The following is a 20,280-nucleotide window of genomic DNA, read 5'->3' as shown; positions in this document are numbered from 1 at the left end:
TAACGGGGCAAAAAACACATGGCCTTTTCCAGTTTTTTCTGGAATCATCAATTTCAAAGAAGATTCGAATAAGTGTAGTCGATTTCAGTGAAAGGTTTTGAAATATGGTTTTAATTTAAAATTCTTTTGTTCTACACAATCTTTAATTTAGGATTGTGTTGCTCTACACAATCTTTAATTTAGGATTGTGTTGTTCTACACAATCTTTAATTTAGGATTGTGTTGTTCTACTCAATCTGATTCACAGCTAATCAGATATACAGTGGCCCAGTATATTAATTGTGTTTAGAATGTGTGGTATACCTTTTTCCCCATGTTGATTTCGGCAGTATAACAGGGGTTCAGTACAAGAGTCTTACACATGTACACTTACAATGAGCATATGCATATCTGAAACAAATGCTGTATATACATGTATACCATTGATATATATGTCATTCGAATCTTTTGATGATTTATGAATTAAAATCATGAAATAGATTTGTAAAATACCATTCTGTAAGATGTCCTGGGAGCAAAGCACAGGTACGGCAATTAATCAAAACATGAGAGAAAGATGGGGATTCTGCCATGTCTATAAACAGAACACTAGAAATTTCCACATTGACCAAAATGGTGGGCAGAACAGATCGTGCAGATCGAAAGGTACTTTCTGTCTTGATACAGTTCTTTGATTTATTGGAAACTTTAGTGGTGTTTGAATAAATAAAACATAAATGGTTATCTCCGGTTATGTTTGTCATATTCTTAGATTTGCTGTCTGCTCAGTGAATCCATATTTTCTTTGAGGATATATCCCTGTAATGAAAATGATATACAAAAAATCTGAAAACAACACCCAAACATGTAGACATGTATGATGTATGTTGTGTATGGTATATGTTGTGTATGGTATATGTTGTGTATGGTGTATGTCGTGTATGGTATATGTTGTGTATGATGTGTATAGAGGTTACAGAAGGAGTGGTTGTTGGATATAGAATTTATTTCACACGAGTAAGTTATTTCTTAAAAGTCACATAAGACACGAGCTTTAGCGAGTGTCTTTTGTAACTTTTAAAAAATAACTTGCGAGTGTGAAATAAATTCCATATCCCAAAATCATGAGTCGTGTAACCTGTTTCTAACACAATAATATCAGCTTGAATCAAAGGGAAACGTGGCCAAGTCTTATTTCCCATATGCAAATAAAGTGTACCGGTGACGTCTGGGACCCGGTGATGTGACGTCATTCTATTATTGATGACGTCAATAACAATTGCAGCTCGGGTCAAAGTTTGAATTTTTGACCAATCAAAAGACATGAAGGTCATATTCCACTAGTGGAATATAACATATATACATCGAACAGTCGGTACATTTATACAATTGCTTGAGAGTGGAATAGCACAGGGTATTGTAGTAGAAATGGTGTTACATTGTGTTGTGATGGTGTTGCTTACTCTTCAATGCCATTGTTAAGATTAAAGTCTACTAAAAGAGCCTTCATGTTCCCTGTTTTTGATATATATTATTGTGTGTAATTTCAGATACATCTATGACAACACAGGCTTCCAGGCAGAGCGTGGCTGTGAGGATTTAGGTCAGTATAAATATATACCATGTCCAGTACTACTAGTTTAGATTGCTTGGAATTAAATGTCACTTGGGGCCACATGCTTTACTTTCATATTATTGTTTCTGATGCAATTTTTAGGTGTTTATTTTTTGTTATTGATGACATGTTTGTTAATTGGACAATGGATTTTGGGTGTGTTGTACATGCTCAGTGACTCTCCACCTTGGCAGTAGACTCATTGTCTTTATTTCATGATGAAATCCACCATTTACTTGTCAAGGCCAGCTAATGAAAATGCATGCTTCTACTAATGATGACAAATGTATTGTTTCTGTATGATATAAGAAGTTTTTCTATTGATTTGCCTGCAGTCACATGACATCACATCTTTGCTAGTCCTTCTGTATTCTGTTACATTAAACTGAACAACAGAACCAGCATTCACAGTAACTTACTGATTCAAGTCGATCTATATATAAAACCAGCATTTACAACAACTTATACTATGGGTATTGTCCTGACAGATGGAAGACTATCATTGTTTGGTTGGTACTATGGGTGTTACCCTGACAGACAGTAGACTATCATTGTTTGGTTGGTACTATGGGTGTTACCCTGACAGACAGTAGACTATCATTGTTTGGTTGGTACTATGGGTGTTGTCCTGACAGACAGTAGACTATCATTGTTTGGTTGGTACTATGGGTGTTACCCTGACAGACGGTAGACTATCATTGTTTGGTTGGTACTATGGGTATTGTCCTGACAGATGGTAGACTATCATTGTTTGGTTGGTACTATGGGTATTGTCCTGACAGATGGTAGACTATCATTGTTTGGTTGGTACTATGGGTGTTACCCTGACAGACAGTAGACTATCATTGTTTGGTTGGTACTATGGGTGTTACCCTGACAGATGGTAGACTATCATTGTTTGGTTGGTACTATGGGTGTTACCCTGACAGACAGTAGACTATCATTGTTTGGTTGGTACTATGGGTGTTACCCTGACAGACGGTAGACTATCATTGTTTGGTTGGTACTATGGGTGTTACCCTGACAGACGGTAGACTATCATTGTTTGGTTGGTACTATGGGTGTTACCCTGACAGACGGTAGACTATCATTGTTTGGTTGGTACTATGGGTGTTACCCTGACAGACAGTAGACTATCATTGTTTGGTTGGTACTATGGGTGTTACCCTGACAGAGAGTAGACTATCATTGTTTGGTTGGTACTATGGGTATTGTCCTGACAGATGGTAGACTATCATTGTTTGGTTGGTACTATGGGTGTTACCCTGACAGACGGTAGACTATCATTGTTTGGTTGGTACTATGGGTGTTACCCTGACAGACAGTAGACTATCATTGTTTGGTTGGTACTATGGGTGTTACCCTGACAGACAGTAGACTATCATTGTTTGGTTGGTACTATGGGTGTTACCCTGACAGACAGTAGACTATCATTGTTTGGTTGGTACTATGGGTGTTACCCTGACAGACAGGTAGACTATCATTGTTTGGTTGGTACTATGGGTGTTACCCTGACAGACAGTAGACTATCATTGTTTGGTTGGTACTATGGGTGTTACCCTGACAGACGGTAGACTATCATTGTTTGGTTGGTACTATGGGTGTTACCCTGACAGACAGTAGACTATCATTGTTTGGTTGGTACTATGGGTGTTACCCTGACAGACAGGTAGACTATCATTGTTTGGTTGGTACTATGGGTGTTACCCTGACAGAGCAGTAGACTATCATTGTTTGGTTGGTACTATGGGTATGTACCCTGACAGACTGTAGACTATCATTGTTTGGTTGGTACTATGGGTGTTACCCTGACAGACGGTAGACTATCATTGTTTGGTTGGTACTATGGGTTGTTACCCTGACAGACAGTAGACTATCATTGTTTGGTTGGTACTATGGGTGTTACCCTGACAGACAGTAGACTATCATTGTTTGGTTGGTACTATGGGTGTTACCCTGACAGACAGTAGACTATCATTGTTTGGTTGGTACTATGGGTGTTACCCTGACAGACAGTAGACTATCATTGTTTGGTTGGTACTATGGGTGTTACCCTGACAGACAGTAGACTATCATTGTTTGGTTGGTACTATGGGTGTTACCCTGACAGACAGTAGACTATCATTGTTTGGTTGGTACTATGGGTGTTACCCTGACAGACGGTAGCCTATCGTTGTTTGTTGGTACTATGGGTGTTACCCTGACAGACAGTAGACTATCATTGTTTGGTTGGTACTATGGGTGTTACCCTGACAGACAGTAGACTATCTTGTTTGGTTGGTACTATGGGTGTTACCCTGACAGACAGTAGACTATCATTGTTTGGTTGGTACTATGGGTGTTACCCTGACAGACAGTAGACTATCATTGTTTGGTTGGTACTATGGGTGTTACCCTGACAGACAGTAGACTATCATTGTTTGGTTGGTACTATGGGTGTTACCCTGACAGACGGTAGACTATCATTGTTTGGTTGGTACTATGGGTGTTACCCTGACAGACAGTAGACTATCATTGTTTGGTTTGTACTATGGGTGTTACCCTGACAGACAGTAGACTATCATTGTTTGGTTTGTACTATGGGTGTTACCCTGACAGACAGTAGACTATCATTGTTTGGTTTGTACTATGGGTGTTACCCTGACAGACAGTAGACTATCATTGTTTGGTTGGTACTATGGGTGTTACCCTGACAGACAGTAGACTATCATTGTTTGGTTGGTACTATGGGTGTTACCCTGACAGACGTAGACTATCATTGTTTGGTTGGTACTATGGGTGTTACCCTGACAGACTGTAGACTATCATTGTTTGGTTGGTACTATGGGTGTTACCCTGACAGACAGTAGACTATCATTGTTTGGTTGGTACTATGGGTGTTACCCTGACAGACAGTAGACTATCATTGTTTGGTTGGTACTATGGGTGTTACCCTGACAGACAGTAGACTATCATTGTTTGGTTGTTACTATGGGTATTGTCCTGACAGACGGTAGACTATCATTGTTTGGTTGGTACTATGGGTGTTACCCTGACAGACAGTAGACTATCATTGTTTGGTTGGTACTATGGGTGTTACCCTGACAGACAGTAGACTATCATTGTTTGGTTGGTACTATGGGTGTTACCCTGACAGACGGTAGACTATCATTGTTTGGTTGGTACTATGGGTGTTACCCTGACAGACGTAGTAGACTATCATTGTTTGGTTGGTACTATGGGTGTTACCCTGACAGACAGTAGACTATCATTGTTTGGTTGGTACTATGGGTGTTACCCTGACAGACAGTAGACTATCATTGTTTGGTTGGTACTATGGGTGTTACCCTGACAGACAGTAGACTATCATTGTTTGGTTGGTACTATGGGTGTTTACCCTGACAGACAGTAGACTATCATTGTTTGGTTGGTACTATGGGTGTTACCCTGACAGACAGTAGACTATCATTGTTTGGTTGGTACTATGGGTGTTACCCTGACAGACAGTAGACTATCATTGTTTGGTTGGTACTATGGGTGTTACCCTGACAGACAGTAGACTATCATTGTTTGGTTGGTACTATGGGTGTACCCTGACAGATGTAGACTATCGTTGTTTGTTGGTACTATGGGTGTTACCCTGACAGACAGTAGACTATCATTGTTTGGTTGGTACTATGGGTTGTAACCCTGACAGACAGTAGACTATCATTGTTTGGTTTGGTACTATGGGTGTTACCCTGACAGACAGTAGACTATCATTGTTTGGTTGGTACTATGGGTGTTTACCCTGACAGACAGTAGACTATCATTGTTTGGTTGGTACTATGGGTGTTACCCTGACAGACAGTAGACTATCATTGTTTGGTTGGTACTATGGGTGTTACCCTGATAGACAGTAGGCTATCATTGTTTGGTTGGTACTATGGGTGTTACCCTGACAGACAGTAGACTATCATTGTTTGGTTGGTACTATGGTGTTACCCTGACAGACAGTAGACTATCATTGTTTGGTTGGTACTATGGGTGTTACCCTGACAGACAGTAGACTATCATTGTTTGGTTGGTACTATGGGTGTTACCCTGACAGACAGTTAGACTATCATTGTTTGGTTGGTACTATGGGTATTACCCTGACAGACAGTAGACTATCATTGTTTTGGTTTGGTACTATGGGTGTTACCCTGACAGACAGTAGACTATCATTGTTTGGTTGGTACTATGGGTGTTTACCCTGACAGACAGTAGACTATCATTTTTTGGTTGGTACTATGGGTGTTACCCTGACAGATGGTAGACTATCATTGTTTGGTTGGTACTATGGGTGTTACCCTGACAGACAGTAGACTATCATTGTTTGGTTGGTACTATGGGTGTTACCCTGACAGACGGTAGACTACCATTGTTTGGTTGGTACTATGGGTGTTACCCTGACAGACAGTAGACTATCATTGTTTGGTTGGTACTATGGGTGTTACCCTGACAGACAGTAGACTATCATTGTTTGGTTGGTACTATGGGTGTTACCCTGACAGACAGTAGACTATCATTGTTTGGTTGGTACTATGGGTGTTACCCTGACAGATGGTAGACTACCATTGTTTGGTTGGTACTATGGGTGTTACCCTGACAGACAGTAGACTATCATTGTTTGGTTGGTACTATGGGTGTTACCCTGACAGACAGTAGACTATCATTGTTTGGTTGGTACTATGGGTGTTACCCTGACAGACAGTAGACTATCATTGTTTGGTTGGTACTACCGTTGTTACCCTGACAGACTGGTAGACTATCATTGTTTGGTTGGTACTATGGGTGTTACCCTGACAGACGGTAGACTATCATTGTTTGGTTGGTACTATGGTGTTACCCTGACAGACAGTAGACTATCATTGTTTGGTTGGTACTATGGGTGTTACCCTGACAGACAGTAGACTATCATTGTTTGGTTGGTACTATGGGTGTTACCCTGGTAGACAGTAGACTATCATTGTTTGGTTGGTACTATGGGTGTTACCCTGACAGATGGTAGACTATCATTGTTTGGTTGGTACTATGGGTGTTACCCTGACAGACGGTAGACTATCATTGTTTGGTTGGTACTATGGGTGTTACCCTGACAGACAGTAGACTATCATTGTTTGGTTGGTACTATGGGTGTTACCCTGACAGACAGTAGACTATCATTGTTTGGTTGGTACTATGGGTGTTACCCTGACAGACAGTATACTATCATTGTTTGGTTGGTACTATGGGTGTTACCCTGACAGACAGTAGACTATCATTGTTTGGTTGGTACTATGGGTGTTACCCTGACAGACAGTAGACTATCATGGTTGGTTACTATGGGTGTTACCCTGACAGACAGTAGGCTATCATTGTTTGTTGGTACTATGGGCGTTACCCTGACAGACAGTAGACTATCATTGTTTGGTTGGTACTATGGGTGTTACCCTGACAGACAGTAGACTATCATTGTTTGGTTGGTACTATGGGTGTTACCCTGACAGATGGTAGCCTATCGTTGTTTGTTGGTACTATGGGTGTTACCCTGACAGATGGTAGCCTATCGTTGTTTGTTGGTACTATGGGTGTTACCCTGACAGACAGTAGACTATCATTGTTTGGTTGGTACTATGGGTGTTACCCTGACAGACAGTAGACTATCATTGTTTGGTTGGTACTATGGGTATTACCCTGACAGACAGTAGACTATCATTGTTTGGTTGGTACTATGGGTGTTACCCTGACAGATGGTAGCCTATCGTTGTTTGTTGGTACTATGGGTGTTACCCTGACAGACAGTAGACTATCATTGTTTGGTTGGTACTATGGGTGTAACCCTGACAGACAGTAGACTATCATTGTTTGGTTGGTACTATGGGTGTTACCCTGACAGACAGTAGACTATCATTGTTTGGTTGGTACTATGGGTGTTACCCTGACAGACAGTAGACTATCATTGTTTGGTTGGTACTATGGGTGTTACCCTGACAGACAGTAGACTATCATTGTTTGGTTGGTACTATGGGTGTTACCCTGATAGACAGTAGGCTATCATTGTTTGTTGGTACTATGGGTGTTACCCTGACAGACAGTAGACTATCATTGTTTGGTTGGTACTATGGGTGTTACCCTGACAGACAGTAGACTATCATTGTTTGGTTGGTACTATGGGTGTTACCCTGACAGACAGTAGACTATCATTGTTTGGTTGGTACTATGGGTGTTACCCTGACAGACAGTAGACTATCATTGTTTGGTTGGTACTATGGGTATTACCCTGACAGACAGTAGACTATCATTGTTTGGTTTGTACTATGGGTGTTACCCTGACAGACAGTAGACTATCATTGTTTGGTTGGTACTATGGGTGTTACCCTGACAGACAGTAGACTATCATTTTTTGGTTGGTACTATGGGTGTTACCCTGACAGATGGTAGACTATCATTGTTTGGTTGGTACTATGGGTGTTTCCCTGACAGACAGTAGACTATCATTGTTTGGTTGGTACTATGGGTGTTACCCTGACAGATGGTAGACTACCATTGTTTGGTTGGTACTATGGGTGTTACCCTGACAGACAGTAGACTATCATTGTTTGGTTGGTACTATGGGTGTTACCCTGACAGACAGTAGACTATCATTGTTTGGTTGGTACTATGGGTGTTACCCTGACAGACAGTAGACTATCATTGTTTGGTTGGTACTATGGGTGTTACCCTGACAGATGGTAGACTACCATTGTTTGGTTGGTACTATGGGTGTTACCCTGACAGACAGTAGACTATCATTGTTTGGTTGGTACTATGGGTGTTACCCTGACAGACAGTAGACTATCATTGTTTGGTTGGTACTATGGGTGTTACCCTGACAGACAGTAGACTATCATTGTTTGGTTGGTACTACCGTTGTTACCCTGACAGATGGTAGACTATCATTGTTTGGTTGGTACTATGGGTGTTACCCTGACAGACGGTAGACTATCATTGTTTGGTTGGTACTATGGGTGTTACCCTGACAGACAGTAGACTATCATTGTTTGGTTGGTACTATGGGTGTTACCCTGACAGACAGTAGACTATCATTGTTTGGTTGGTACTATGGGTGTTACCCTGGCAGACAGTAGACTATCATTGTTTGGTTGGTACTATGGGTGTTACCCTGACAGATGGTAGACTATCATTGTTTGGTTGGTACTATGGGTGTTACCCTGACAGACGGTAGACTATCATTGTTTGGTTGGTACTATGGGTGTTACCCTGACAGACAGTAGACTATCATTGTTTGGTTGGTACTATGGGTGTTACCCTGACAGACAGTAGACTATCATTGTTTGGTTGGTACTATGGGTGTTACCCTGACAGACAGTATACTATCATTGTTTGGTTGGTACTATGGGTGTTACCCTGACAGACAGTAGACTATCATTGTTTGGTTGGTACTATGGGTGTTACCCTGACAGACAGTAGACTATCATGGTTGGTACTATGGGTGTTACCCTGACAGACAGTAGGCTATCATTGTTTGTTGGTACTATGGGCGTTACCCTGACAGACAGTAGACTATCATTGTTTGGTTGGTACTATGGGTGTTACCCTGACAGACAGTAGACTATCATTGTTTGGTTGGTACTATGGGTGTTACCCTGACAGATGGTAGCCTATCGTTGTTTGTTGGTACTATGGGTGTTACCCTGACAGATGGTAGCCTATCGTTGTTTGTTGGTACTATGGGTGTTACCCTGACAGACAGTAGACTATCATTGTTTGGTTGGTACTATGGGTGTTACCCTGACAGACAGTAGACTATCATTGTTTGGTTGGTACTATGGGTATTACCCTGACAGACAGTAGACTATCATTGTTTGGTTTGTACTATGGGTGTTACCCTGACAGACAGTAGACTATCATTGTTTGGTTGGTACTATGGGTGTTACCCTGACAGACAGTAGACTATCATTGTTTGGTTGGTACTATGGGTGTTACCCTGACAGACGGTAGACTATCATTGTTTGGTTGGTACTATGGGTGTTACCCTGACAGACGGTAGACTATCATTGTTTGGTTGGTACTATGGGTGTTACCCTGACAGATGGTAGACTATCATTGTTTGGTTGGTACTATGGGTGTTACCCTGACAGACGGTAGACTATCATTGTTCGGTTGGTACTATGGGTGTTACCCTGACAGACAGTAGACTATCATTGTTTGGTTGGTACTATGGGTGTTACCCTGACAGACAGTAGACTATCATTGTTTGGTTGGTACTATGGGTGTTACCCTGACAGACAGTATACTATCATTGTTTGGTTGGTACTATGGGTGTTACCCTGACAGACAGTAGACTATCATTGTTTGGTTGGTACTATGGGTGTTACCCTGACAGACAGTAGACTATCATGGTTGGTACTATGGGTGTTACCCTGACAGACAGTAGGCTATCATTGTTTGTTGGTACTATGGGTGTTACCCTGACAGACAGTAGACTATCATGGTTGGTACTATGGGTGTTACCCTGACAGACAGTAGGCTATCATTGTTTGTTGGTACTATGGGTGTTACCCTGACAGACAGTAGACTATCATTGTTTGGTTGGTACTATGGGTGTTACCCTGACAGACAGTAGACTATCATTGTTTGGTTGGTACTATGGGTGTTACCCTGACAGATGGTAGCCTATCGTTGTTTGTTGGTACTATGGGTGTTACCCTGACAGATGGTAGCCTATCGTTGTTTGTTGGTACTATGGGTGTTACCCTGACAGACAGTAGACTATCATTGTTTGGTTGGTACTATGGGTGTTACCCTGACAGACAGTAGACTATCATTGTTTGGTTGGTACTATGGGTATTACCCTGACAGACAGTAGACTATCATTGTTTGGTTTGTACTATGGGTGTTACCCTGACAGACAGTAGACTATCATTGTTTGGTTGGTACTATGGGTGTTACCCTGACAGACAGTAGACTATCATTGTTTGGTTGGTACTATGGGTGTTACCCTGACAGACGGTAGACTATCATTGTTTGGTTGGTACTATGGGTGTTACCCTGACAGATGGTAGACTATCATTGTTTGGTTGATACTATGGGTGTTACCCTGACAGATGGTAGACTATCATTGTTTGGTTGGTACTATGGGTGTTACCCTGACAGACGGTAGACTATCATTGTTTGGTTGGTACTATGGGTGTTACCCTGACAGACAGTAGACTATCATTGTTTGGTTGGTACTATGGGTGTTACCCTGACAGACAGTAGACTATCATTGTTTGGTTGGTACTATGGGTGTTACCCTGACAGACAGTATACTATCATTGTTTGGTTGGTACTATGGGTGTTACCCTGACAGACAGTAGACTATCATTGTTTGGTTGGTACTATGGGTGTTACCCTGACAGACAGTAGACTATCATGGTTGGTACTATGGGTGTTACCCTGACAGACAGTAGGCTATCATTGTTTGTTGGTACTATGGGTGTTACCCTGACAGACAGTAGACTATCATTGTTTGGTTGGTACTATGGGTGTTACCCTGACAGACAGTAGACAATCATTGTTTGGTTGGTACTATGGGTGTTACCCTGACAGATGGTAGCCTATCGTTGTTTGTTGGTACTATGGGTGTTACCCTGACAGATGGTAGCCTATCGTTGTTTGTTGGTACTATGGGTGTTACCCTGACAGACAGTAGACTAACATTGTTTGGTTGGTACTATGGGTGTTACCCTGACAGACAGTAGACTATCATTGTTTGGTTGGTACTATGGGTGTTACCCTGACAGACAGTAGACTATCATTGTTTGGTTGGTACTATGGGTATTACCCTGACAGACAGTAGACTATCATTGTTTGGTTGGTACTATGGGTGTTACCCTGACAGACAGTAGGACTATCATTGTTTGGTTGGTACTATGGGTGTTACACTGACAGACAGTAGACTATCATGTTGGTTGGTACTATGGGTGTTACCCTGACAGACAGTAGGCTATCATTGTTTGTTGGTACTATGGGTGTTACCCTGACAGACAGTAGACTATCATTGTTTGGTTGGTACTATGGGTGTTACCCTGACAGACAGTAGACTATCATTGTTTGGTTGGTACTATGGGTGTTACCCTGACAGACAGTAGACTATCATTGTTTGGTTGGTACTATGGGTGTTACCCTGACAGACAGTAGACTATCATTGTTTGGTTGGTACTATGGGTGTTACCCTGACAGACAGTAGACTATCATTGTTTGGTTGGTACTATGGGTGTTACCCTGACAGACAGTAGTAGACTTTGAGTGGCTGGTAAATTACACACACGACACCCTTATCTGTGATTTATCTCGACATGTTTGTTATACCATTGCTCAGATTTTGTCATTGATCAATAATTGACTCCATTACCTAAAGCTGGGGAGTTTGGGCTGGTTATTAACTTGTGTCTATATTGTCTGTCTCTCAGATCACTAGATTTTACAGCTTTGTAGAAAACTGTTGGTCTCCCTGTCTGTACGTTGTCTCTTAAATCAGTCAAAATCCATCTCCACTTAACTATCTGTTTGTTTGTTCATACTCCAAGCTCTTAGGCTTGGTACGTTGTGTATCAGTCTGCAGTCTGTCCTGCACTTTGTCTCTCTAATGCTCTTGTGATGGAAACTATTATTTCTATTCACCGATACCAGAAATAGTACAAGTCTAATGGAAAACTATTTTAGTCATGGTCTTATTAGTGGTTGAATGTGTTTTGATGCCTGCAGGCACATATTGTTTTTAAAGCTTTCTTAGTTTGCTTGTAACATGTCTACACAATCAGAAGGAGGTCAATATAAACAGACAAATCAAAGTAAATGGTTTGATGATAAAACACTGGCACACATTTTACTTTAAATTGTTTTCCATGCATGATCTTGGCAAATGTAAACTGTGCATGCAAATGGTATATATATATAATGAAGCTGGAATTAAAAGATAGTGAAACTAGAGCTCAGTAATGTTTTATTTTAAAGTGAAGGGTTAATTATATATAAACACCCAGCATAATGTCTTATAGTGTTGAGAGGAAACTCAGTAATGTCTTATAGCAGTGTCTCAGCTAGGTTGGGTTAGCAGTAATGTCTTGTAGTGATGAGAGGAAACTTGTTAATGTCTTATAGTGATGAGAGGAAACTCAGTAATGTCTTATCGTGATGAGAGTAAACTCAGGTAATGTCTTATAGTGATGAGAGGAAACTCGGTGATGTCTTATAGTGATGAGAGGAAACTCAATAATGTCTTATAGTGATGAGAGTAAACTTGGTAATGTCTTATAGTGATGAGAGGAAACTTGGTAATGTCTTATAGTGATGAGAGGAAACTCGGTAATGTCTTATAGTGATGAGAGGAAACTCGGTGATGTCTTATAGTGATGAGAGGAAACTCGTTAATGTCTTGTAGTGATGAGAGGAAACTCGGTGATGTCTTATAGTGATGAGAGGAAACTTGGTAATGTCTTATAGTGATGAGAGGAAACTTGGTAATGTCTTATAGTGATGAGAGGAAACTCGTTAATGTCTTATAGTGATGAGAGTAAACTCGTTAATGTCTTATAGTGATGAGAGGAAACTCAGAAATGTCTTATAGTGATGAGAGTAAACTTGGTAATGTCTTATAGAGATAAGACTTGATAATGTCTTATAGAGATAAGACTTGATAATGTCTTATAGTAATCAGATAAAACTCAGCAATGTCTTATGGTAAAGGGATACACATTCAGTGATGTCTTAAAGTGAATAGGTAATGTGTAGATAAACAAGGAATGGCTGTTGGTTGTTTCCATCTTCATGTAGTTGGCAGTTCTAGAAATCTATTTGGAAAAAAAAACACAAAAAAGAAAGAAATACAGATTTCATTAGCATTGCTGATGTGGCTATTTACACTTGAGCAGTTAAAGCTCCATCAAGTTTAGGACCGTTGTTAAGCAGACATCTTTATAAGTAGATAAAATGCTAGCAGTCTAAAACACTTTCGTTGTTTGGTTTTCACATAAAGATTGCTGACAGATGAGACTGCATGTGCCTTCAGCCTCCATTGATGACTTGTCATTATGACATCACACTGTTTCAGTATCTCACTTCGCAGGATAGCAAGTACTGGTTTGTGTGCTAGTCAGTACACACACATGCATTTGTATGTCTATCCATAGTAAAAAGCTTGTGTACATGATACTGTAAACCCGTCAACAGATTTAGTCTGTACTGACAACATGATACTGTAAACCCCTCAACAGATTTAGTCAGTACTGACATCATGATACTGTAAACTCCTCAACAGATTTAGTCAGTACTGACATCATGATACTGTAAACCCCTCTACAGATTTAGTCTGTACTGACAACATGATACTGTAAACCCCTCAACAGATTTAGTCAGTACTGACATCATGATACTGTAAACCCCTCAACAGATTTAGTCAGTATTGACATCATGATACTGTAAACCCCTCTACAGATTTAGTCAGTATTGACATCATGATACTGTAAACCCCTCAACAGATTTAGTCAGTACTGACATGATACTGTAAACCCCTCAACAGATTTAGTCAGTATTGACATCATGATACTGTAAACCCCTCAACACTCAACAGATTTAGTCAGTACTGATATGATACTGTAAACCCCTCAACAGATTTAGTCAGTACTGACAACATGATACTGTAAACCCCTCAACAGATTTAGTCTGTACTGACACCATGATACTGTAAACCCCTCAACAGATTTAGTCAGTGCTGACATCATGATACTGTAAACCCCTCAACAGATTTAGTCAGTATTGACATCATGATACTGTAAACCCCTCAACAGATTTAGTCAGTATTGACATCATGATACTGTTAACCCCTCAACAGATTTAGTCAGTATTGACATCATGATACTGTAAACCCCTCAACAGATTTAGTCAGTACTGACATCATGATACTGTAAACCCCTCAACAGATTTAGTCAGTATTGACATCATGATACTGTAAACCCCTCAACAGATTTAGTCAGTACTGACAACATGATACTGTAAACCCCTCTACAGATTTAGTCAGTACTGACAACATGATACTGTAAACCCCTCAACAGATTTAGTCAGTATTGACATCATGATACTGTAAACCCCTCAACACTCAACAGATTTAGTCAGTACTGACATGATACTGTAAACCCCTCAACAGATTTAGTCTGTACTGACATGATACTGTAAACCCCTCAACAGATTTAGTCTGTACTGACACCATGATACTGTAAACCCCTCAACAGATTTAGTCAGTACTGACATCATGATACTGTAAACCCCTCAACAGATTTAGTCAGTATTGACATCATGATACTGTAAACCCCTCAACAGATTTAGTCAGTATTGACATCATGATACTGTAAACCCCTCAACAGATTTAGTCAGTACTGACATCATGATACTGTAAACCCCTCAACAGATTTAGTCAGTATTGACATCATGATACTGTAAACCCCTCAACAGATTTAGTCAGTATTGACAACATGATACTGTAAACCCCTCAACAGATTTAGTCAGTACTGACAACATGATACTGTAAACCCCTCAACAGATTTAGTCAGTATTGACATCATGATACTGTAAACCCCTCAACAGATTTAGTCTGTACTGACATCATGATACTGTAAACCCCTCAACAGATTTAGTCAGTATTGACATCATGATACTGTAAACCCCTCAACAGATTTAGTCAGTATTGACAACATGATACTGTAAACCCCTCTACAGATTTAGTCAGTACTGACAACATGATACTGTAAACCCCTCTACAGATTTAGTCTGTACTGACATCATGATACTGTAAACCCCTCAACAGATTTAGTCTGTATTGACAACATGATACTGTTAACCCCTCAACAGATTTAGTCAGTATTGACCTCACGATACTGTAAACCCGTCAACAGATTTAGTCTGTACTGACAACATGATACTGTAAACCCCTCAACAGATTTAGTCAGTACTGACATCATGATACTGTAAACCCCTCAACAGATTTAGTCAGTACTGACATCATGATACTGTAAACCCCTCAACAGATTTAGTCAGTACTGACATCATGATACTGTAAACCCCTCAACAGATTTAGTCTGTATTGACAACATGATACTGTTAACCCCTCAACAGATTTAGTCAGTATTGACCTCACGATACTGTAAACCCGTCAACAGATTTAGTCTGTACTGACAACATGATACTGTAAACCCCTCAACAGATTTAGTCAGTACTGACATCATGATACTGTAAACCCCTCAACAGATTTAGTCAGTACTGACATCATGATACTGTAAACCCCTCAACAGATTTAGTCTGTACTGACAGCATGATACTGTAAACCCCTCAACAGATTTAGTCAGTACTGACATCATGATACTGTAAACCCCTCAACAGATTTAGTCAGTACTGACATCATGATACTGTAAACCCCTCAACAGATTTAGTCTGTACTGACAACATGATACTGTAAACTCCTCAACAGATTTAGTCTGTACTGACATGATACTGTAAACCCCTCAACAGATTTAGTCAGTACTGACATCATGATACTGTAATCCCCTCTACAGATTTAGTCAGTACTGACATCAAGATACTGTAAACCCCTCAACAGATTTAGTCAGTATTGACATCATGATACTGTAAACCCCTCAACAGATTTAGTCAGTACTGACATCATGATACTGTAAACCCCTCAACAGATTTAGTCAGTACTGACAACATGATACTGTAAACCCCTCAACAGATTTAGTCAGTATTGACATCATGATACTGTAAACCCCTCAACAGATTTAGTCAGTATTGACATCATGATACTGTAAACCCCTCAACAGATTTAGTCAGTACTGACATCATGATACTGTAAACCCCTCAACAGATTTAGTCTGTGACATCATGATACTGTAACATTTACTCTGTGTATCTATTATAATATTTCTGATCAGTTGAAAATGGTTTGTATTGCTGTTTTTTCGAGTGAGGAATGGATGGTATTGCTATGATTAGGGGCCATGGAATTGATTGTGTTTCTATGATTAGGGGCCGAGGAATGAATTGTGGTGCTAGGGTTTGGGGGCATGGAATTGATTGTGTTGCAAGGGTTTGGGGGCATGGAATTGATTGTGTTGCTAGGGTTTGGGGGCGTGGAATGAATTGTGTTGCTATGGTTTGGGGGCGTGTAATGAATTTTGTTGCTTTGGTTGGGGGCATGGAATTGATTGTGTTGCTATGGTTGGGGGCATGGAATTGATTGTGTTGCTATGGTTGGGGGCATGGAATTGATTGTGTTGCTATGGTTTGGGGGTGTGGAATGAATTGTGTTGCTATGGTTGGGGGCATTGAATTAATTGTGTTGCTAGGGTTTGGGGGCATGGATTTGATTGTGTTGGTTTGGTTTGGGGGTGTGGATTTGATTGTGTTGGTTTAGTTTGGGGGCAAGAAATGGATTTTATTGCTATGGTTTCGGGGCCAGGAATGGATTTGTTGCTATGGTTTTGGGGCAACGAATGGATGGTATTACTATGGTTTAGGGGATAAAGTTGATATTTTTTTGTTGGGCGAGGAATATTTTGTATCGCTCTGGAGTAGGATTTATTTTGTTGATTCAGTATGGAAAACAGGCATTAGTGTTTGTAGTAAATCAATAGGATTGCAGTGGTCATATCTGGCTTTGTAATTACTCTGGTGTAGGGGCTACTGATCCAACTGACCAGTGGTCTGGTCCACTACTGTTCTGTCTGACCTCGGTGTAACCCTGGCTGGCCTGGAAAATTCACCATCCACAGAGAACATTATGACCCTTCTTTATCTAATAACATGATTATGGTATTTCTGTCAATGTTAGAATGTTATTTGGTTGTTTATGTGCTCAAGTCTGTGAGAGTATGGCCATTTGCAGCCTCTGAACTGCTTCCTTACCCACCAACAAAGTCTGTCTCCTCTCAGCTAGATACTCATGGTACACACATTTACATAGTGCTGGAGTCAAACGTCTTCTGGTTGTCATCGGATACAAGTCTAAATAATTTGCAGAGAAGCTATTTAGTCCTCGGGGATCTGGGAAGCTGCTGCTTCCTCCATTCAGTCAATTTCACACTCAGCATTGACATCTACAGCAGTGTAATGGTAAAATTAGTGTAGAAAGGGACCAAATAAAACTTGATAATGGCTGCTATCATTTTTGAAATAAAAACAAGGAGAACTGTAATGTGTAAAATCTAATTATAGTTTAAAGGGAGGAGTGTATACTTAGGTGTAAGATCTGATTATAGTTTAAAGTGAGGAGTGTAAACTTAGGTGTAAGATCTGATTATAGTGTAAAGGGAGGGGAGTGTATACTTAGGTGTAAGATCTGATTATAGTGTAAAGGGAGAGGTGTAATGTGTAAGATATGATTATAGTGTAAAGGGAGGGGAGTGTATACTTAGGTGTAAGATCTGATTATAGTGTAAAGGGAGAGGTGTAATGTGTAAGATCTGATTATAGTGTAAAGGGAGGAGTGTATACTTAGGTGTAAGATCTGATAATAGTGTAAAGGGAGGAGTGTATACTTAGGTGTAAGATCTGATTATAGTGTAAAGGGAGGAGTGTATACTTAGGTGTAAGATCTGATTATAGTGTAAAGGGAGGAGTGTATACTTAGGTGTAAGATCTGATAATAGTGTAAAGGGAGGAGTGTATACTTAGGTGTAAGATCTGATTATAGTGTAAAGGGAGGAGTGTATACTTAGGTGTAAGATCTGATTATAGTGTAAAGGGAGAGGTGTAATGTGTAAGATCTGGTTATAGTGTAAAGGGAGAAGTGTATACTTAGGTGTAAGATCTGATTATAGTGTAAAGGGAGGGGTGTAATGTGTAAGATCTGATTATAGTGTAAAGGGAGGGGAGTGTATACTTAGGTGTAAGATCTGATTATAGTGTAAAGGGAGGAGTGTATACTTAGGTGTAAGATCTGGTTATAGTGTAAAGGGAGGAGTGTATACTTAGGTGTAAGATCTGATTATAGTGTAAAGGGAGGAGTGTATACTTAGGTGTAAGATCTGATTATAGTGTAAAGGGAGGAGTGTTTATCCTTATGTGTAAGATCTGATTATAGTGTAAAGGGAGGAGTGTATACTTAGGTGTAAGATCTGGTTATAGTGTAAAGGGAGGAGTGTATACTTAGGTGTAAGATCTGATTATAGTGTAAAGGGAGGAGTGTATACTTAGGTGTAAGATCTGATTATAGTGTAAAGGGAGGAGTGTTTATCCTTAGGTGTAAGATCTGATTATAGTGTAAAGGGAGGAGTGTATACTTAGGTGTAAGATCTGATTATAGTGTAAAGGGAGGAGTGTTTATCCTTAGGTGTAAGATCTGATTATAGTGTAAAGGGAGGAGTGTATACTTAGGTGTAAGATCTGGTTATAGTGTAAAGGGAGGAGTGTATACTTAGGTGTAAGATCTGATTATAGTGTAAAGGGAGGAGTGTATACTTAGGTGTAAGATCTGATTATAGTGTAAAGGGAGGAGTGTTTATCCTTAGGTGTAAGATCTGATTATAGTGTAAAGGGAGGAGTGTATACTTAGGTGTAAGATCTGATTATAGTGTAAAGGGAGGAGTGTATACTTAGGTGTAAGATCTGATTATAGTGTAAAGGGAGGAGTGTATACTTAGGTGTAAGATCTGATTATAGTGTAAAGGGAGGAGTGTTTATCCTTAGGTGTAAGATCTGATTATAGTGTAAAGGGAGGAGTGTATACTTAGGTGTAAGATCTGGTTATAGTGTAAAGGGAGGAGTGTATACTTAGGTGTAAGATCTGATTATAGTGTAAAGGGAGGAGTGTATACTTAGGTGTAAGATCTGATTATAGTGTAAAGGGAGGAGTGTTTATCCTTAGGTGTAAGATCTGATTATAGTGTAAAGGGAGGAGTGTATACTTAGGTGTAAGATCTGATTATAGTGTAAAGGGAGGAGTGTATACTTCAGTGTAAGATCTGATTATAGTGTAAAGGGAGGAGTGCATACTTCAGTGTAAGATCTGATTATAGTGTAAAGGGAGGAGTGTATACTTCAGTGTAAGATCTGATTATAGTGTAAAGGGAGGAGTGTATACTTCAGTGTAAGATCTGATTATAGTGTAAAGGGAGGAGTGTATACTTAGGTGTAAGATCTAATTATAGTGTAAAGGGAGGAGTGTATACTTAGGTGTAAGATCTGATTATAGTATAAAGGGAGGAGTGTATACTTAGGTGTAAGATCTGATTATAGTGTAAAGGGAGGAGTGTTTATCCTTAGGTGTAAGATCTGATTATAGTGTAAAGGGAGGAGTGTATACTTAGGTGTAAGATCTGATTATAGTGTAAAGGGAGGAGTGTATACTTAGGTGTAAGATCTGATTATAGTGTAAAGGGAGGAGTGTATACTTAGGTGTAAGATCTGATTATAGTGTAAAGGGAGGAGTGTTTATCCTTAGGTGTAAGATCTGATTATAGTGTAAAGGGAGGAGTGTATACTTAGGTGTAAGATCTGGTTATAGTGTAAAGGGAGGAGTGTATACTTAGGTGTAAGATCTGATTATAGTGTAAAGGGAGGAGTGTATACTTAGGTGTAAGATCTGATTATAGTGTAAAGGGAGGAGTGTTTATCCTTAGGTGTAAGATCTGATTATAGTGTAAAGGGAGGAGTGTATACTTAGGTGTAAGATC

The 20,280-nt window shown here is 40.0% G+C and overlaps 1 protein-coding gene across 3 annotated transcripts in view; it reads left to right on the top strand.

Moving 5' to 3' along the window:
* Window positions 1-20,280, top strand: part of LOC117328190 (SAM and SH3 domain-containing protein 1-like) — a 114,767-nt gene that overhangs the window by 57,423 nt on the left and 37,064 nt on the right. For all 3 annotated transcript variants that reach the window (XM_033885607.1, XM_033885608.1, XM_033885606.1), the window contains exon 5: window positions 1,530-1,582. In XM_033885607.1, coding sequence (XP_033741498.1) covers window positions 1,530-1,582 — 53 coding nt within the window. The remainder of the gene's footprint in view (window positions 1-1,529; window positions 1,583-20,280) is intronic.

This window comes from Pecten maximus, chromosome 5 (assembly GCF_902652985.1).
Source record: "Pecten maximus chromosome 5, xPecMax1.1, whole genome shotgun sequence".
NCBI classification, from domain to species: domain Eukaryota; kingdom Metazoa; phylum Mollusca; class Bivalvia; order Pectinida; family Pectinidae; genus Pecten; species Pecten maximus.
This window is presented reverse-complemented; position numbering and strand designations above follow the sequence as displayed.